The sequence below is a fragment of the Planococcus citri genome, chromosome 1 (genome assembly GCF_950023065.1).
Source record: "Planococcus citri chromosome 1, ihPlaCitr1.1, whole genome shotgun sequence".
In the NCBI taxonomy this organism is placed as follows: domain Eukaryota; kingdom Metazoa; phylum Arthropoda; class Insecta; order Hemiptera; family Pseudococcidae; genus Planococcus; species Planococcus citri.
The window spans coordinates 66,966,981-66,980,513 of NC_088677.1; the positions used below are offsets into that span (position 1 = coordinate 66,966,981).

General features: G+C 31.9%; 2 protein-coding genes across 6 annotated transcripts in view; both read left to right on the plus strand.

Moving 5' to 3' along the window:
• The window catches only part of Lim3, a 64,300-nt gene extending 57,885 nt beyond the window's left edge, over nucleotides 1-6,415 (plus strand). For 3 of the 5 annotated variants that reach the window (XM_065347264.1, XM_065347260.1, XM_065347261.1), the window contains exons 5-7: nucleotides 5,111-5,268; nucleotides 5,747-5,911; nucleotides 6,002-6,415. In XM_065347264.1, coding sequence (XP_065203336.1) covers nucleotides 5,111-5,268; nucleotides 5,747-5,911; nucleotides 6,002-6,120 — 442 coding nt within the window. In that variant the 3' untranslated portion in view covers nucleotides 6,121-6,415. The remainder of the gene's footprint in view (nucleotides 1-5,110; nucleotides 5,269-5,746; nucleotides 5,912-6,001) is intronic. The other 2 variants (XM_065347265.1, XM_065347263.1) reach the window with 1 other exon arrangement.
• Nucleotides 6,416-7,363: 948 nt separating this feature from the next.
• Nucleotides 7,364-12,428, plus strand: LOC135833436 (uncharacterized). Its single transcript, XM_065347257.1, has 2 exons — nucleotides 7,364-7,516; nucleotides 10,349-12,428. Exon 2 carries the CDS (start codon nucleotides 10,529-10,531, stop codon nucleotides 12,242-12,244), a length of 1,716 nt encoding a protein of 571 aa, XP_065203329.1. The 5' UTR covers nucleotides 7,364-7,516; nucleotides 10,349-10,528; the 3' UTR covers nucleotides 12,245-12,428.
• The last annotated feature ends 1,105 nt before the right edge of the window (nucleotides 12,429-13,533 follow it).

Sequence of the window (13,533 nt, forward strand, 5' to 3'; positions counted from 1 at the left end):
TCAGGACTTTAGCAGGTCATATTTTTTAAACACTTGGGGTTTTTCAAGAGGGAGGGGGGGGGGGTGGACGAGGCAAAATTTTACATTAAAATTTTTCGTTTTTCTAGTACATTATCTTCAAACATCTCAGGATTTTTTTCAAGCAAGCGGATGTCGAGAATATAATTTTGTCATTTCAATTTTTGATTTTATTTTCACCTTTAAGGTTCTTGTTACTGTAATAAAATTGGGCGAATAAAAAACTTTTTTCAAAAAGAAAAATTGAAAAAAATAATGGAAAATTTGAACAATTAGTATTTTGAGGGGTATAAAAACGTTGTTTTCTTAGGTGATGAATGAAGAAGTTCATTATTTTTGCTTCACTGTCACAATTTTAAAACTTGAATTATTATTATTCAAAAAAAAAATCCAAACTTGAAAAATAGCCCGAGCGAAGCAAGGGCAAAAGTTTTCAAAAATATGTATGTAGTTCAAGTCCTAAAAAGTCAACAAATGACCCATTCTTAACAAAATTTTTCTTCCACTTTTTTTCATTTTTCACTACCTTTTAAGAAAAATTGCTGAAAATCACTACGTTTACTACCGACTTTCAAAATCACTACTTTTTCACTACTTTCACTACTTTCACTACCTGGTAGACACCCTGCCACAGACTCAATATTACATGCAGAGGAAAAATAAGCTACTTCATAAATGTAGGTAGGTATCTGGTATAATTATATTAGTTTATCCTGCATCGATAGACCCAGAATTGATGAAAAATCGCTGGCACAATGAGCTGTAGTGAATTTTTGAAGTTCCGCATCCAGATGATTTCAACAGAAAAAGTGGTTGCAGCTACAGTATTACTTTTGAAAATCCGCCTTGCAACTAACGATGAAATAAAATTTTGCGAAAAAAGCGGAAATGTCAGAGATTTTTTTTTGAGTTCCCCAGAAAAGTTTAAACTCAAAATTTCATCAAATTTTGCGAAAAAATTGAAAAAATAACAAACAGTTATCAATCAATATAGATAGATTAGAATTCTGAAAGAATACAAAAAATTCCAATTTCATTTTTTTGACCACTTCCAAAAATTTGGACTCAAAATTTCATCAACTTGAAAAAAGTCGAAAATTCAACACGTGGCTTATCAAAGTAAGTTCGAATTTCGTGATCGTGGGGAAAAAATAAAATGCCAATGATGCTCTTCATTGACCCTCCCAAAAAATTTCGGGCCTAAAATGTCATAAAATTTTGAAGGAAAAAAAAGGAAAAATCAACAGGCAATTTATTAATGTTGGTAAAAATTCTAATGATTCAAGGTTCTGTTCTTAGTACAATCTTGTTTCTGATACAAATTGATGACATTTGTGATGTTATAACTAAACCACTCTCTTTGAGAATTTTTGCAGATGACTTAAACATCTCTTTTAGATCTAAAAGCATCAATCTTATTGTAGAAATGATTCAGGAAACCGTAAATCAAATTGAAAATTGAGCTGAAACAAATGGTTTAAGTTTTTCAGAATCTAAAACACATTGTGTACTTTTTTCCAAAAAAAATCAAATTAACCCAAAACCTACTCTAAAATTTAAAGGTCATTCCTTGGAGTTCAAAAACATTTACCTATTCACCTGTCCTAAATTACAACAAACAAGACTTTCTCTCCAAATAGACCCAAATTCAATAACTATCCCAGACAACCTTTCTGAAATCCAAAAATTCATAACCCTACTAAAAAACACCAACCTAAAAAATCAAATCTAACCCCCTCTCTCCTCGGGTGTAATAATCCTGCAATTATAAACACCTAAAAACAAAACAAAAAAAAATACTTTTTTGACGACACTGCTAAAACGTTTTGGATCCAAAAATTTATCAAATTTGGAAAAAATTGAAAATTTACAAGGCTCGTATTCAATTTTTTCCAAAAAAAAAAGTAACTTTAGTAAGTAACCAAAAAAATTCAAAGAAGTTAGCCAAAAAGTAACCAAAAATCTCAAAAACAAAACAAAACATTATTTTCATTTAGAAAATTTTTTAAAAAAATAGCCTTTTTGGGATTTTTGGACGTATAAGTGAGAACTTTTGACAATTTTTAGAGAATTTGAAGCAATTTTTCGAGAAAATTTTTCAGTAATTTTTGGTAGAAAAAGAATTTTTATTGGTAGTTTTTACCATTTTTATATGAGTAAAGCAAATTTTTTTTAGCAATTAGTTTTTGTGCAAATTTTGTCTTAAAAGTGTGACTTTTTTTTTGGAAAAAGGTGATAAAAAGCGAGACTTTGACGACTTCAGCAATAAAGCAAGGCTTAGTGACGTTTTTGAACATGAAAGTAAAAAATTTTGGCATTCTGGCAAAAAATTAAAATTTGATAATTTTAGCAAAAGGCTGCAGAGCTTTTATGGCAATTTTTGAAAAAAGAAGAAGTAAAGCTTGAAACCTTTTTGTAACTTTTTCCCAAAAAACGACAATTTTTCAATATTTTTCAGTAAAAAAATGAGACTTTTTGACAACTTTTGGCAATTTTAGGAAAGAGAGAAAAGATTTTTATAGCGAATAATTTTTTGTAATTTTTGTTGGAAAGTGAAGTTTTTTGCTTTTTTGGATAATTTACAGGAGATTACCAGTCATTTACTGCAAATTACCTGTAACTTACGGGAAATGGTCAGTATTTACCAAAAATGACTGTACCTAATTACTCACCGACCACCGTTGAACTTGAATCATTATAGCAATTTACTAAAAATTACCAGTAATTGACAGGAAACGACCAGTAATTACCAAAAAATTACTGTAGTCTGTAGGTACCTAATTTTCTACCGTTAAACTTGAATCATCATTCATCAGTACCTATTAATTTTTTTACGTATACGCAGATAGTCAGTTCCATTTGCATCAGTAATTTACGGAAAATTACCAGTAATTTACAGAAAATTGAATGACAATTTTTCCATTTTTTTAGTGGAAAAAAGTTGAGACATTTTGGCAATTTTTGGAATTTTTACTTTTTTAGGAAAAAGAGAAAATATGTATTTTTATAGCAAATAATTTTTTGTAATTTTTGTTGGAAAGTGAGATTTTTTGCAACTTTGACAATTTTTTGCAAAAAATTTTGAAAAGTAAGATATTTGGATTTTATGCAAACTACAAAACAAGCGATAATTTTTAGGAATTTTTGGCAAGAAACGTCCCCTTTTGGTCATTTTGAAAAAAGCTGAGAGTTTTTGCTATTTCTGAGAGAAAGCGAGACTTCAAAAATTTTAATCAAAGGTAGGTATATAATTGTAAAAAGTAGGTACTGTCAAAACCCCTAATTTCGGACAGGGTACGTAATTTCGGACACTCAGTGTTTTTGCTCTTTTATTGATAAGAACCAAGGGTACAAGTAAAAGTGAACACTTCTTCTATTAGTTTAGATCACGGACAATCTCCCTGATGTAAGAATTTTCATTTTACACTATTTATTTAGTTATTAAAATGGACTTTACAAAGTGCTTCATGTAAAGTGTGGGGAAAAAGTTATTCACAGAGTCTATCCAAATGCTTTCATAACCACGAAAATCGCTCTAAAATATCAAGAAGTCACTGGTAATTAAAAATAAAATTCATTTATCAAATTTCACGTTTTGTTTCTATTATTTAAATCATAAAAACTGAAAAAGTCGCGAAACGGATCATTATTTCGGACACTTTGGTTAACGCTTTACCGAGTTTGGAAGGGTAACACTGATGCACTTGCAAATGTGTATTTTTCGAGTTCGATGGTATTTTTTTAAGTGTTTTCAGTTTTGATGAAGATATTGTACTATTATTTCACTCATTTTCCTAAAAACCATACTGAAAAGTAAAAGTCGGAGTCGTAAAATCATCAACAAGGAGTTTGATAAGAAATTGTTCAATGTTACCAACTTATTTTTCTAATGAGAAAGTGGATAATGAGAGTGCTGAACATTTCCTTGAAAAATCGTTTTTCTCTACATTTCACATCATGATTCGAGCTGTTTTTGATTGGAGTTGTTTTTCAGAGGTAAATAATTTCTTTTTCAACTAAAATTTTCGAGTTCCCACGTTAAAGAAAAAGTGTCCGAAATTAGGGTACCTTGGACCTAATTTCGGACACTTTTCGGATTCAAATTAAATAAACAAAATCACGTAAAATTTATAAATTGATGCTCAAAAACGATTCACACGATGACATTCTATGAGAATGTGAAGACAAACACCAAGTTGAATCGCTCGTTTTAAAGCCTTTTTCGAAAAACGTGAAAAAGTGTCCGAAATTAGGGGTTTTGACAGTAGTAAAAAATTGGTTACTTAAAAAGTTGTCGAGTAAGAGCCCTGAATTTTTTCAAACTCAAAATTGCACGGATGCTTAGATTTTTAGAAAATTTTAGCTTCAACTTTGAGTTTAGGCAATAATATTAATGAATAAGACTCAACTTATAGAATCTTAAAGACCCTCAAAAAATCAGATGTAATTGAGCTTTTTTTGCCTATCTGTGCCGAAAATTGGAGGTGCTGCAACTCACTTTTCTTTTCTTTTTTTTTTCTTTAATGAACTTTCAAGCCCAAAATTTTTTTTAAGTAATCAAAAAAAATCACTGAAATTTTCGCTTTTTTGGGAAATTTGAACCTATAAAATTAATCAAAAAACTAGATTATTGGAATTTTTTGTATGTATTTTTGCAAAATTACCATCTGTATTAATAAGTTTGCCTCTCGATCTTTTCTTTTCTTTTTTTTTCATAATTTGATGGAGTTTTGAGCACAAAATTTTTTAGGATGGTCAAAAAAGAAAATCACAGGCATTTTCATTTTTCTCACAAAATTTTAACCTAAATTGATAGATTGTGTGTTGAATTTCATTTTTTTCCCTAAAATTTGATGAAAAAATGAAGGAATTTATCCAAAAATTTCATTCAAAGAGCACGAAAGTGTGCCCGAATCCCACTAAGAAAAAAAAAATGCTGATCCAGATTCGTATGAGTTTCCTTGAAGGCTTGAAAACATTCCTATTCCACTCAATAAATACTTTTTCGTAAATATGTATTGTTGTACTTTGACTATAGACTACGTATAGACTGATTTATATTCATTTCTCCGTATTTTTCCACTTTTCACAGACGAGCCAAAGAAAAAAGACTGAAAAAAGACGCCGGCAGGACACGATGGAGTCAGTATTTCCGCTCAATGAAAGCCGGTGGAGTTTCTCCTTCGGTTCATCATCACGATAAAGACGATCTCAAAGTCGATTTAGATTCTAATTTCAGCCATTCGCACGGTACGTACGCTATATTTTTTTAGTGGTGATCGTGAAACAAAACACGATAGGTATACTTTATAGTTAGGTTAGGTCCGCCAGCGGCAGAGCGGCAGCAGATAAACGAAAATTTTCATCCCTTTGCCGACCAAGTCTCCCGTGATAAGTTGATATATAACATCGACATATGTTGTGTGTTTATAATAAAAGCGTGTCCGACATCACGCGAACTATCATCGTGATAAAGTCATTCGGCCAAAATATTAGCTTAAAAAAATATATTAACAGCTGGTCGTATAAAAAGATGACCTCATTGATAGCATACGTTACCGTTATTAATGGTACAAATGAGATCATTTAGTCTACCTATCATCTACCTACTCGTATTATCGATGTTATTGTCGAGTTTTTTTTTTTAATTTAATTAATTAACGCCATCCTTATAGCCTAATAGGCCCACAACTAATTAACGATTTGATTTTTTCCCCTCCTCTTACAGACTTAGAAAGTAACGATAGTTACGGCACATTGACATTAGACGAAAGTACACCGCCGCACGGAGGTAGATTTATGCACGGTGGTTCGGGATCATCGCCTACTTATTTATCTTCACCGACGCATCCGATCCCGTACGGAAGTACGAGCGATTCCTATTCTAGTCTAGGTATGAAGCATTCAGCTTTTGCTGAATGAATTCATTCGAGTACCTGGTTTTTGATACGAACCGTTTTCTGTGTTGTTTTTTTCAAAACAGGTGTTGGGCACACGGCACCATCGGATATAAGCGACGGTAGCAGTACTCACGGATACCCGGATTTTCCACCTAGTCCTGACTCCTGGCTGGGAGACACGCCGACCTCACATCGTTACTAATATGTTGCTAGTCAATCATTTTCGCCCTCCCTTCTATATTCCACGGTTGATGATACTAATTATAAACTTTTCATTGTTATTGTATCTGTTTTCTTTTTTTTTTCTTTTCTATAATTTTAAATCATTACGTTATTATTGTGTCGATTCATTTGTGACGAACTTTTCGAATAATGTGTACGATATTGTACTATGTATTTTTTTTTCTATAGTGGAAAAAAAATTATAGAGAATAATGTAATTTAAGTTTACCTTAAAAAAGGACGTGGGAATAAAAATTTATTTCCATTTGTTCGTACATTTTTATCTTGATTTTTTCATATAGTTTTTTAAACGACTGGGCTCGAAGATAGGCTTATATTTTGGTTGTTGGATTGGATTCTTTTGAATGATGAACTGTAGGTTTAATTGAACTACCAACTTCTACAGAAAGAAAAAAATAAAATAAGGCGATGATAAAATGTTTTTTTTTTTTTAAATAAATAAATGCAATCTGTGAAGCTATAAATCACACTCAGGTACTGGTTTTAAAATAATATCAATCGAGAATAGAGATAATTTCGCATCTTTTGAACACCTTATTATTGAAAAATAAAATAAAATTAGTAAACGAAATTTCTTTTCGAAAATAACATTTTTTTAGGTACCTACTTAAAATTGACCATTTAAAAATTTAAAAAAATTCATAAATGGCCATTGAAAAATAAAGAACAAAATTTCATCAAATTGATCTAGAAAGCTGAACCAAATCGATCAGGAATTGTTTCAATCCGTTTGAGCAGTTCTAGAGCCTCCTCCAAATCGAAAAGAGGGTATTATATCAAATTTAAGCTTACTAGATCAACTTGGTCAAATTTTTATTTTTTTTGACCCAGTTTAATTTTTTTTTAATCCTGCAAAAATCTAAAAATTTACTTTAGCATCTGAAATTTTGACTGATAATGTACATATTTGGCATCGTTCACTCGTTGGAAAATTTTTGTCCAAAGAAATAGGCAACTGTTGTTCTCATAAAACCAGAGTATTCGCATTTTTTTAACAAGAAAAAAACACAGGTTTATTCTTCGAAAGATGAATGGAATTATTTATGCAGGCGTCAAGTAGGTAGGTATACTATTTAATGATTCCATTAGACGTTACCTAATTCGTTTTTAATTATTTGTACCTACCTAATAGATATTGTGGTTGCGCCTGAAGCCCTTTGATTGAATCATGTTTTTTTATTTTTTTAAAGCTCTACTCGATGCTTGCAATTTATTATGTTTATCGGTCTTAATGCTTCGCCCCTCTTTCCGTCTGCCTTTAATAGGTATCATAGAGATACATAAAGTATTTATAATGTTGTTCGATTTCCACTGATCGTCAGAATTTCTTCAACCGCACTCAGCAAACGAATCTTGTAAGTATTTTTTCTATGTTTTATATTGTAATTTTATCAAATTTTTTAGTTATAAATTTCGCAGCTTACTAAAATTGTCAATTTTTGACATCCTCTTCATTCCTGCATGACATCAAACTTCTCAAATAGTTACTTACATATCCATTCACGTATTTTATACAGTTGTACCTAGTTTTTAGTTTCATTATGCTTACTTATTTTTAAATTCTCAATTCTCACAAGGCAACTTTTTGAATCGGTAGAAAAATTTCGCACCAGATTGAAAGAGTAAAACCCCACTTGCCAAAATATCAAAAAATCAGTTTCATTTTTCGGATTTTGATAAATTTTTATAAAAAATCAAAGTTTAACCAAAAAATAAAAAAAAATAAAATTTTTACCTAATTGAGCCAGAAAGCTGAAATTTGAAATGCACTTCATGTTTAACCTCTCGAATCGATTGGAAGTAATTTCGAGCTATTTCGAGCTATTTCGAGCAGTCTTGGAGCCTCCAGCAAATTTTTTGAAAGTATAATCCCAACAAAATTGCACATAGTTACGTTGAGGAAGCTCAAAATTAGAACATTTGATCACAATTACAACCTCGCAGATCAACTGGAAGTGATTTCAAGTCGTTCTGGAGCCTCCAGCGATATTTTTAAAATCCTAGATTTCCAAAAAATGCCATTAAAAACCTATCCAACCGAACTTTTGTACCAAACGTATTCGGTCCATGTTGGTGGCTTATTTTTTTTTAAAAAACTGAGCATTCTAAACCATTGCAGGAGACTCCAGAGAGACTTGAAACCACTTTCAATTGACTCGGTATGTCGATAATATTGATAAAAAACTAAATTTTTGCTTCCTAATCTTATTTGAGGAAGATTTTGCGGAAATATTTATTTTCAAAAATCTACAGTATGCTCCAAAAGAGCTCAATTTTCAAATGATTCGAAAGGTGAAAAATTATTCAAGCTTTTATCTTATTCGAATGAAATTATATTTTTTGAATTTTTGGCCATTTATTTATTTGTGAAGAATTTGACCAAAATTCACAATTGAGGAGAGGGGAGAGGGGGGTTGGGGGGTGGTTCTTATTTTGAAGTTTTCTTTTTTGGCTCTCCTTTACCTACCCTTTGAGAAAATATTGTCCTGTTTCTTCATTTAAATGCATATAGTTCACAAATATCCAAAAGCTCAAAATCGTCCAATTTATCTAAAAATTCTCATTTTTGCGCCAGAATTCTTCTAAATAATCGACTTTCAAAAAATAAGCCTCATACGATGCCCCAAGCTGTTTTGGTTCCATGGAATGGAGCATCCCCTCCTACCCAATAAATCGAAATAAGTAAATCAATGCCCCCATTAAAAATGTTTTGAAAATTTTTCACGTTTGACCAAACCCTTCTAAATAACCAAATTTTCAAGAAAAAACATCAATTTGCTGCACATATATAAAACTTCTCTCTGTTAAAAAAAATTAAAATCGATAACTTTAAAAAAATAATTGTACAATAGGACAATTTTGATTCTTTTCCAAATTACGACTCTTGAAATTTTTTCTGCACAACACAAAGAAAGACTTTTTTCGATGGGAGAACTAAAAAAAAAAAAATCGACAAAAATTGCTAAATTCCGAGGATGTGAAAAGAATCGCAAAAGAGTCGAAGAATCATAAACAAAGAATTGTGGAAAGGATGGCGGAAAGAATCGAAGAATCGCTACAAGATAATCTCAATAATCTGGGCTCATTTTGTTAAAAAGTTGCCTCATCACTGCTTCAAAAAAAGGAAACAACGAAAAAAAAATGCAATGAACGAAAACTTTTAATTTCCGTGTGTGAATTTGAATTTGAACGTCTCTAAATGATCCTCTCTCGTCACTCCTCATCGAAAAAACTTCTACTGATCTAACGAAATGTTTTTTTTTTTTTTTTTTTTTTTTGAAAAAAGGGTTTAATCTGAATGAAAAAAATTTCCATTTTTCTAAAATCAGGTTATGTTTACAATGAATTACAAAAAACTTTGATTTATTTCTAATTTTTTTTAAAATGATTTTTCCAACCTTAAATTGAGACTTCTTGGGGAACCAAGAGAGGTTTTTTTTTTAATTTTAAATGAAAAATGAATTATTTAAAAGATTTCTAATGCGGAAATATCCAAGTGATTTTTGTATACATTCAGTTTTTTTCAAGTTTTTCAAAACTTGAGATACTTCTTGGGACGATTTAGTTTTAAATAAAAGAGCTAAAATTTTCAAAAATCCTTTTTTTTTCTAAAAAAAAAACAAACAAAAAACAACAACTTTTGGGAACGGAATACCTATGTACTTGTTTACAATACTAAATCCAAAAACGAAACGTATAGATTTTCAAAAATAAAGCTTTCGCAAAAAAATCCAACTTCGAATACATAAATGATGAAACTTTCAAAGAATGATTTTGAATCTTCCCTGCAACCCTCTCCAAAAATGGCAAAAATACTACGAGTAGATTTCCTTCGACTTCAGTCGATTATATATTTTAAAGGACTCTGAAATTTTGTAACAAAATGAAAAGTAGACAGCAACTCTACAGAAGCATTTAGATCCCCTCCCTCCCACAACCCACCGAAAAGATGGCGGCCCTCTAAATTACCCTGCAAACGAAACTGTTGAATAAAATTAGAAGGTCTGGGGACATAATTAATTATTTTTCATATTGAATGGAAATCCCTTCCCTTCAGAAGCCAAACACTTTTTGAAAACACACATATTAATAGGTACCTATGAACAAGATATGAAAAACATTCACTTACTCAGCTTGGCTTGAGATAGAATTGAATTATAGAGATGTATTTTTCTTATTGTCCACAGAGTCACAGATCGTTTGCGAATTTCTCAGCGATTTCTGCCTGAAAACGAATCGTAAATCATTAGAAGGAATTCTAAAACATCTACAAATATTACGCTGGAGAGAAACCAAGAAATACCTACTTGAGTAACTGATAGGTACATATCTTGAGACTATCCATACAGTATACCTTCACCGGCACCATGTTGCGCTGTAATCTAACGAACATAATACTATTTGTAATTCTACAATTTCTAACATTATCAAATTCGCAAGAACAAGAACAAGAACAACTGGAACTTCTAAAAGACGACCCGCAATATGAAGCCTTCAAAAAGAGACACGTTTTAACATGGCCAAATAAACAAGGTATAGAATTCATCCACGGTTATAAAAACGAAAATGTACCGCCAGTCATAAGCGTGCTTAAAACCGAGCCCAAAATAGGCGAATACACGGAGAAAAATGGAAACAATTACGAATCTAAGGCAGCTATTGTTTTTGAAAGTTTTTATACCGCGAGAGTTGGAACAGAAACCCAATACCGGTGCCTGGAATATAATCAGAAAATAGAACTTATTTTCCAGAATAACAAACCGATTCATTTTCAAACTAAACTCAACGCTGATGATTTCAAAAAGTCCAACTTCAAATCTACTTGTAAATTTTTGAAAGATAATCTCGTAATTCCTACTTCTTACGAATACAGCGCAGGTGAAGAAATCATTGGACAACGGGCGAGCATCGATTCGAGTAGTTTTAATACTACAGACGGAGATTTATCAAATTCCCAAGGACAAGAACCGGAACCACTGAAAGATGACCCGCAATATAACGCCTTCGTGGACAGACACATTTTAAAATATGACAATAAACTTGCATCAGAATTCTTCAACGCTTACTTACGTAGTAATAGAACAGTACCTCCCGTCATAAGTGTGGTTGGGAACAAGAATCAAGTGCCCATGTTAGGCGCATACAATCTGATAAATGGCGATCTGTACGAATCTAAGGCAGCTATCGCTTTTGAAAGTTTTTACACCAAGCAAGTTGGGACAGAACAGCTATACCGGTGCTTGAGTTACAATCAAAAAATACAAATTAGGTTTAAGGGTACGAAGCCGACTCATTTTGAAACCATCCTCAACAAGGATGATTTTTTGAAGTCCAACTTCCGTTCTACTTGTGGTACACTTTTAAAAGCCCTCAATCTTAGAGTTCATCCTTTTTATGAAAACAATGCAGGAGCACCAATCATTGGAGAACGGGCGAGCATCGATTCGAGTAGTTTTAATACTACAGATGGAGAAGATTTATCAAATTCGCAAGGACAAGAACCGGAACCACTGAAAGATGACCCGCAATATGACGCCTTCGTAAGGAGACACATTTTGAAATATGACAATAAAGGCGCAATAGAATTCTTCAACGGTTACTTACACAGCAAAAAACCAGTACCCGACATCATAAGTGTGGTTGGGAACAAGTATCAAGTGCCCATGTTAGGCGCATACAATCTGATAAAAGGCGATCTGTACGAATCTAAGGCAGCTATCGCTTTTGAAAGTTTTTACACCAAGCAAGTTGGGACAGAACAGCTATACCGGTGCTTGAGTTACAATCAAAAAATACAAATTAAGTTTAAGGGTACGAAGCCGACTCATTTTGAAACCAGACTCAACAAGGATGATTTTCTGAAGTCCAACTTCCGTTCTACTTGTGGTAGACTTTTACACGCCGACAATCTTAGAATTCATCCTTTTTATGAAAACAATGCAGGAGCACCAATCATTGAAGAACAAGCGATCATTGGTTCGAGCAGTTTTAATACTACAGACGGGACAGGTTCATTGATCAACGGTACCATTGCGAAAGAAAATGAAAATCCTTCTGAAACAATAATTGCTCCGAGTAACTAGGAATGTATAAATACGAACACTGAAAAACTAAGTTATTAGATGTAGATGGGTCGAGGTAGGTGATGGGATGTATATTAGTAGGTACTTACAGTTTGGATTCCAATTTTCTGTATAGTTTATTTAGTTTCAAAGATATACTTTCTATTATAAATAATACATCAATTAAAAAAGTTACCTATTCGAATTGTAATTGTTTTTTACTGTAAAATAATTTTTGCCAATACATGAGTGAAATAAAATAGATAGGTATTCTTGAAGTAGAGGACTTAAGAGCAAAATAATTATCTAGATTTTCTTAAAAATTCAATCATTTCACTGAGAACATTTTTCATCAGTCTCGAGTAGATAAACAAATATTTTACAGCAATCAAAATTTCAATTTTCAGATTAATTTTTTAAAAATCACTTTATTTCAAAACACGTTATTATTGCATACAACTCATTAAGATTTGTTGGTAGGTCAGTTTATGAAAGAACCTTTTTGAATATGATCAGAATATAAAATTTTACAAATTTAGTGATTTGTTCCTTGAATTTCCAGATAATGTGCGTTTCAAAAATTAATGAGTTAACGAGGTAGGCATCCCAACTGGCACAACTATTTTTGAACTGGATTTAGCTAATCGATAGAACATATAAAAATATATCACCATTCAAAATTTCAGTTTCGTTTTTGGAGAATTTCTGAAAATCATTAAGTCAAAAATGGAGGAAATAAATCAAAATTTCCCCAAATGAACCTAGAAAGCTAAAATTTGGTATTATACGAGTATCTCATTTTCGACCATCTTAAAAGCGATTGGAAATGGCCTTGAATAGTTTTGAACAATTCTGAAGCCTCCAGCAGATTTTTGAAAGTTAAATTTCCACAAAGTTTTACCAATAATGAAGTTGGAAACCTGAAATTCACTCGATACGCTGATTTAAACATGCTGAGTAAACTGGAAGTAGTTTTCAAGCCATTCCGGAGCCTCCAGCGATATTTTGGATCCTCCAGTTTTCCAACAAAACACCATAAAGTTGGGCCAAATCCACTTCAAAACCACATTTTCATCGATTTCGTGATTGTTTTTTTTTTTTTTTAAGTAAGAACCCAAAAGATGTCGCAAGAGGCTCTAGAACAGCTTAAAACCACCTCCACTCGACTCAGCATGTTTAAATCAGAGTTTCAAGTGAATTTTAGGTTTCTAACTTAATTTGGTAAGTACATTTTCGTGATCATTTCAACTTTCAAAAATCTGCAGGGGGCTTCAGAATTGGTTAAAACTGTTAACAGTCAATGTACCTAC

Coding starts and splice junctions, on each gene's coding strand:
- LOC135833436 (XM_065347257.1), top strand. CDS start 10,529: ATGTTGCGCTGTAATCTAACGAACATAATACTATTTGTAATTCTACAA.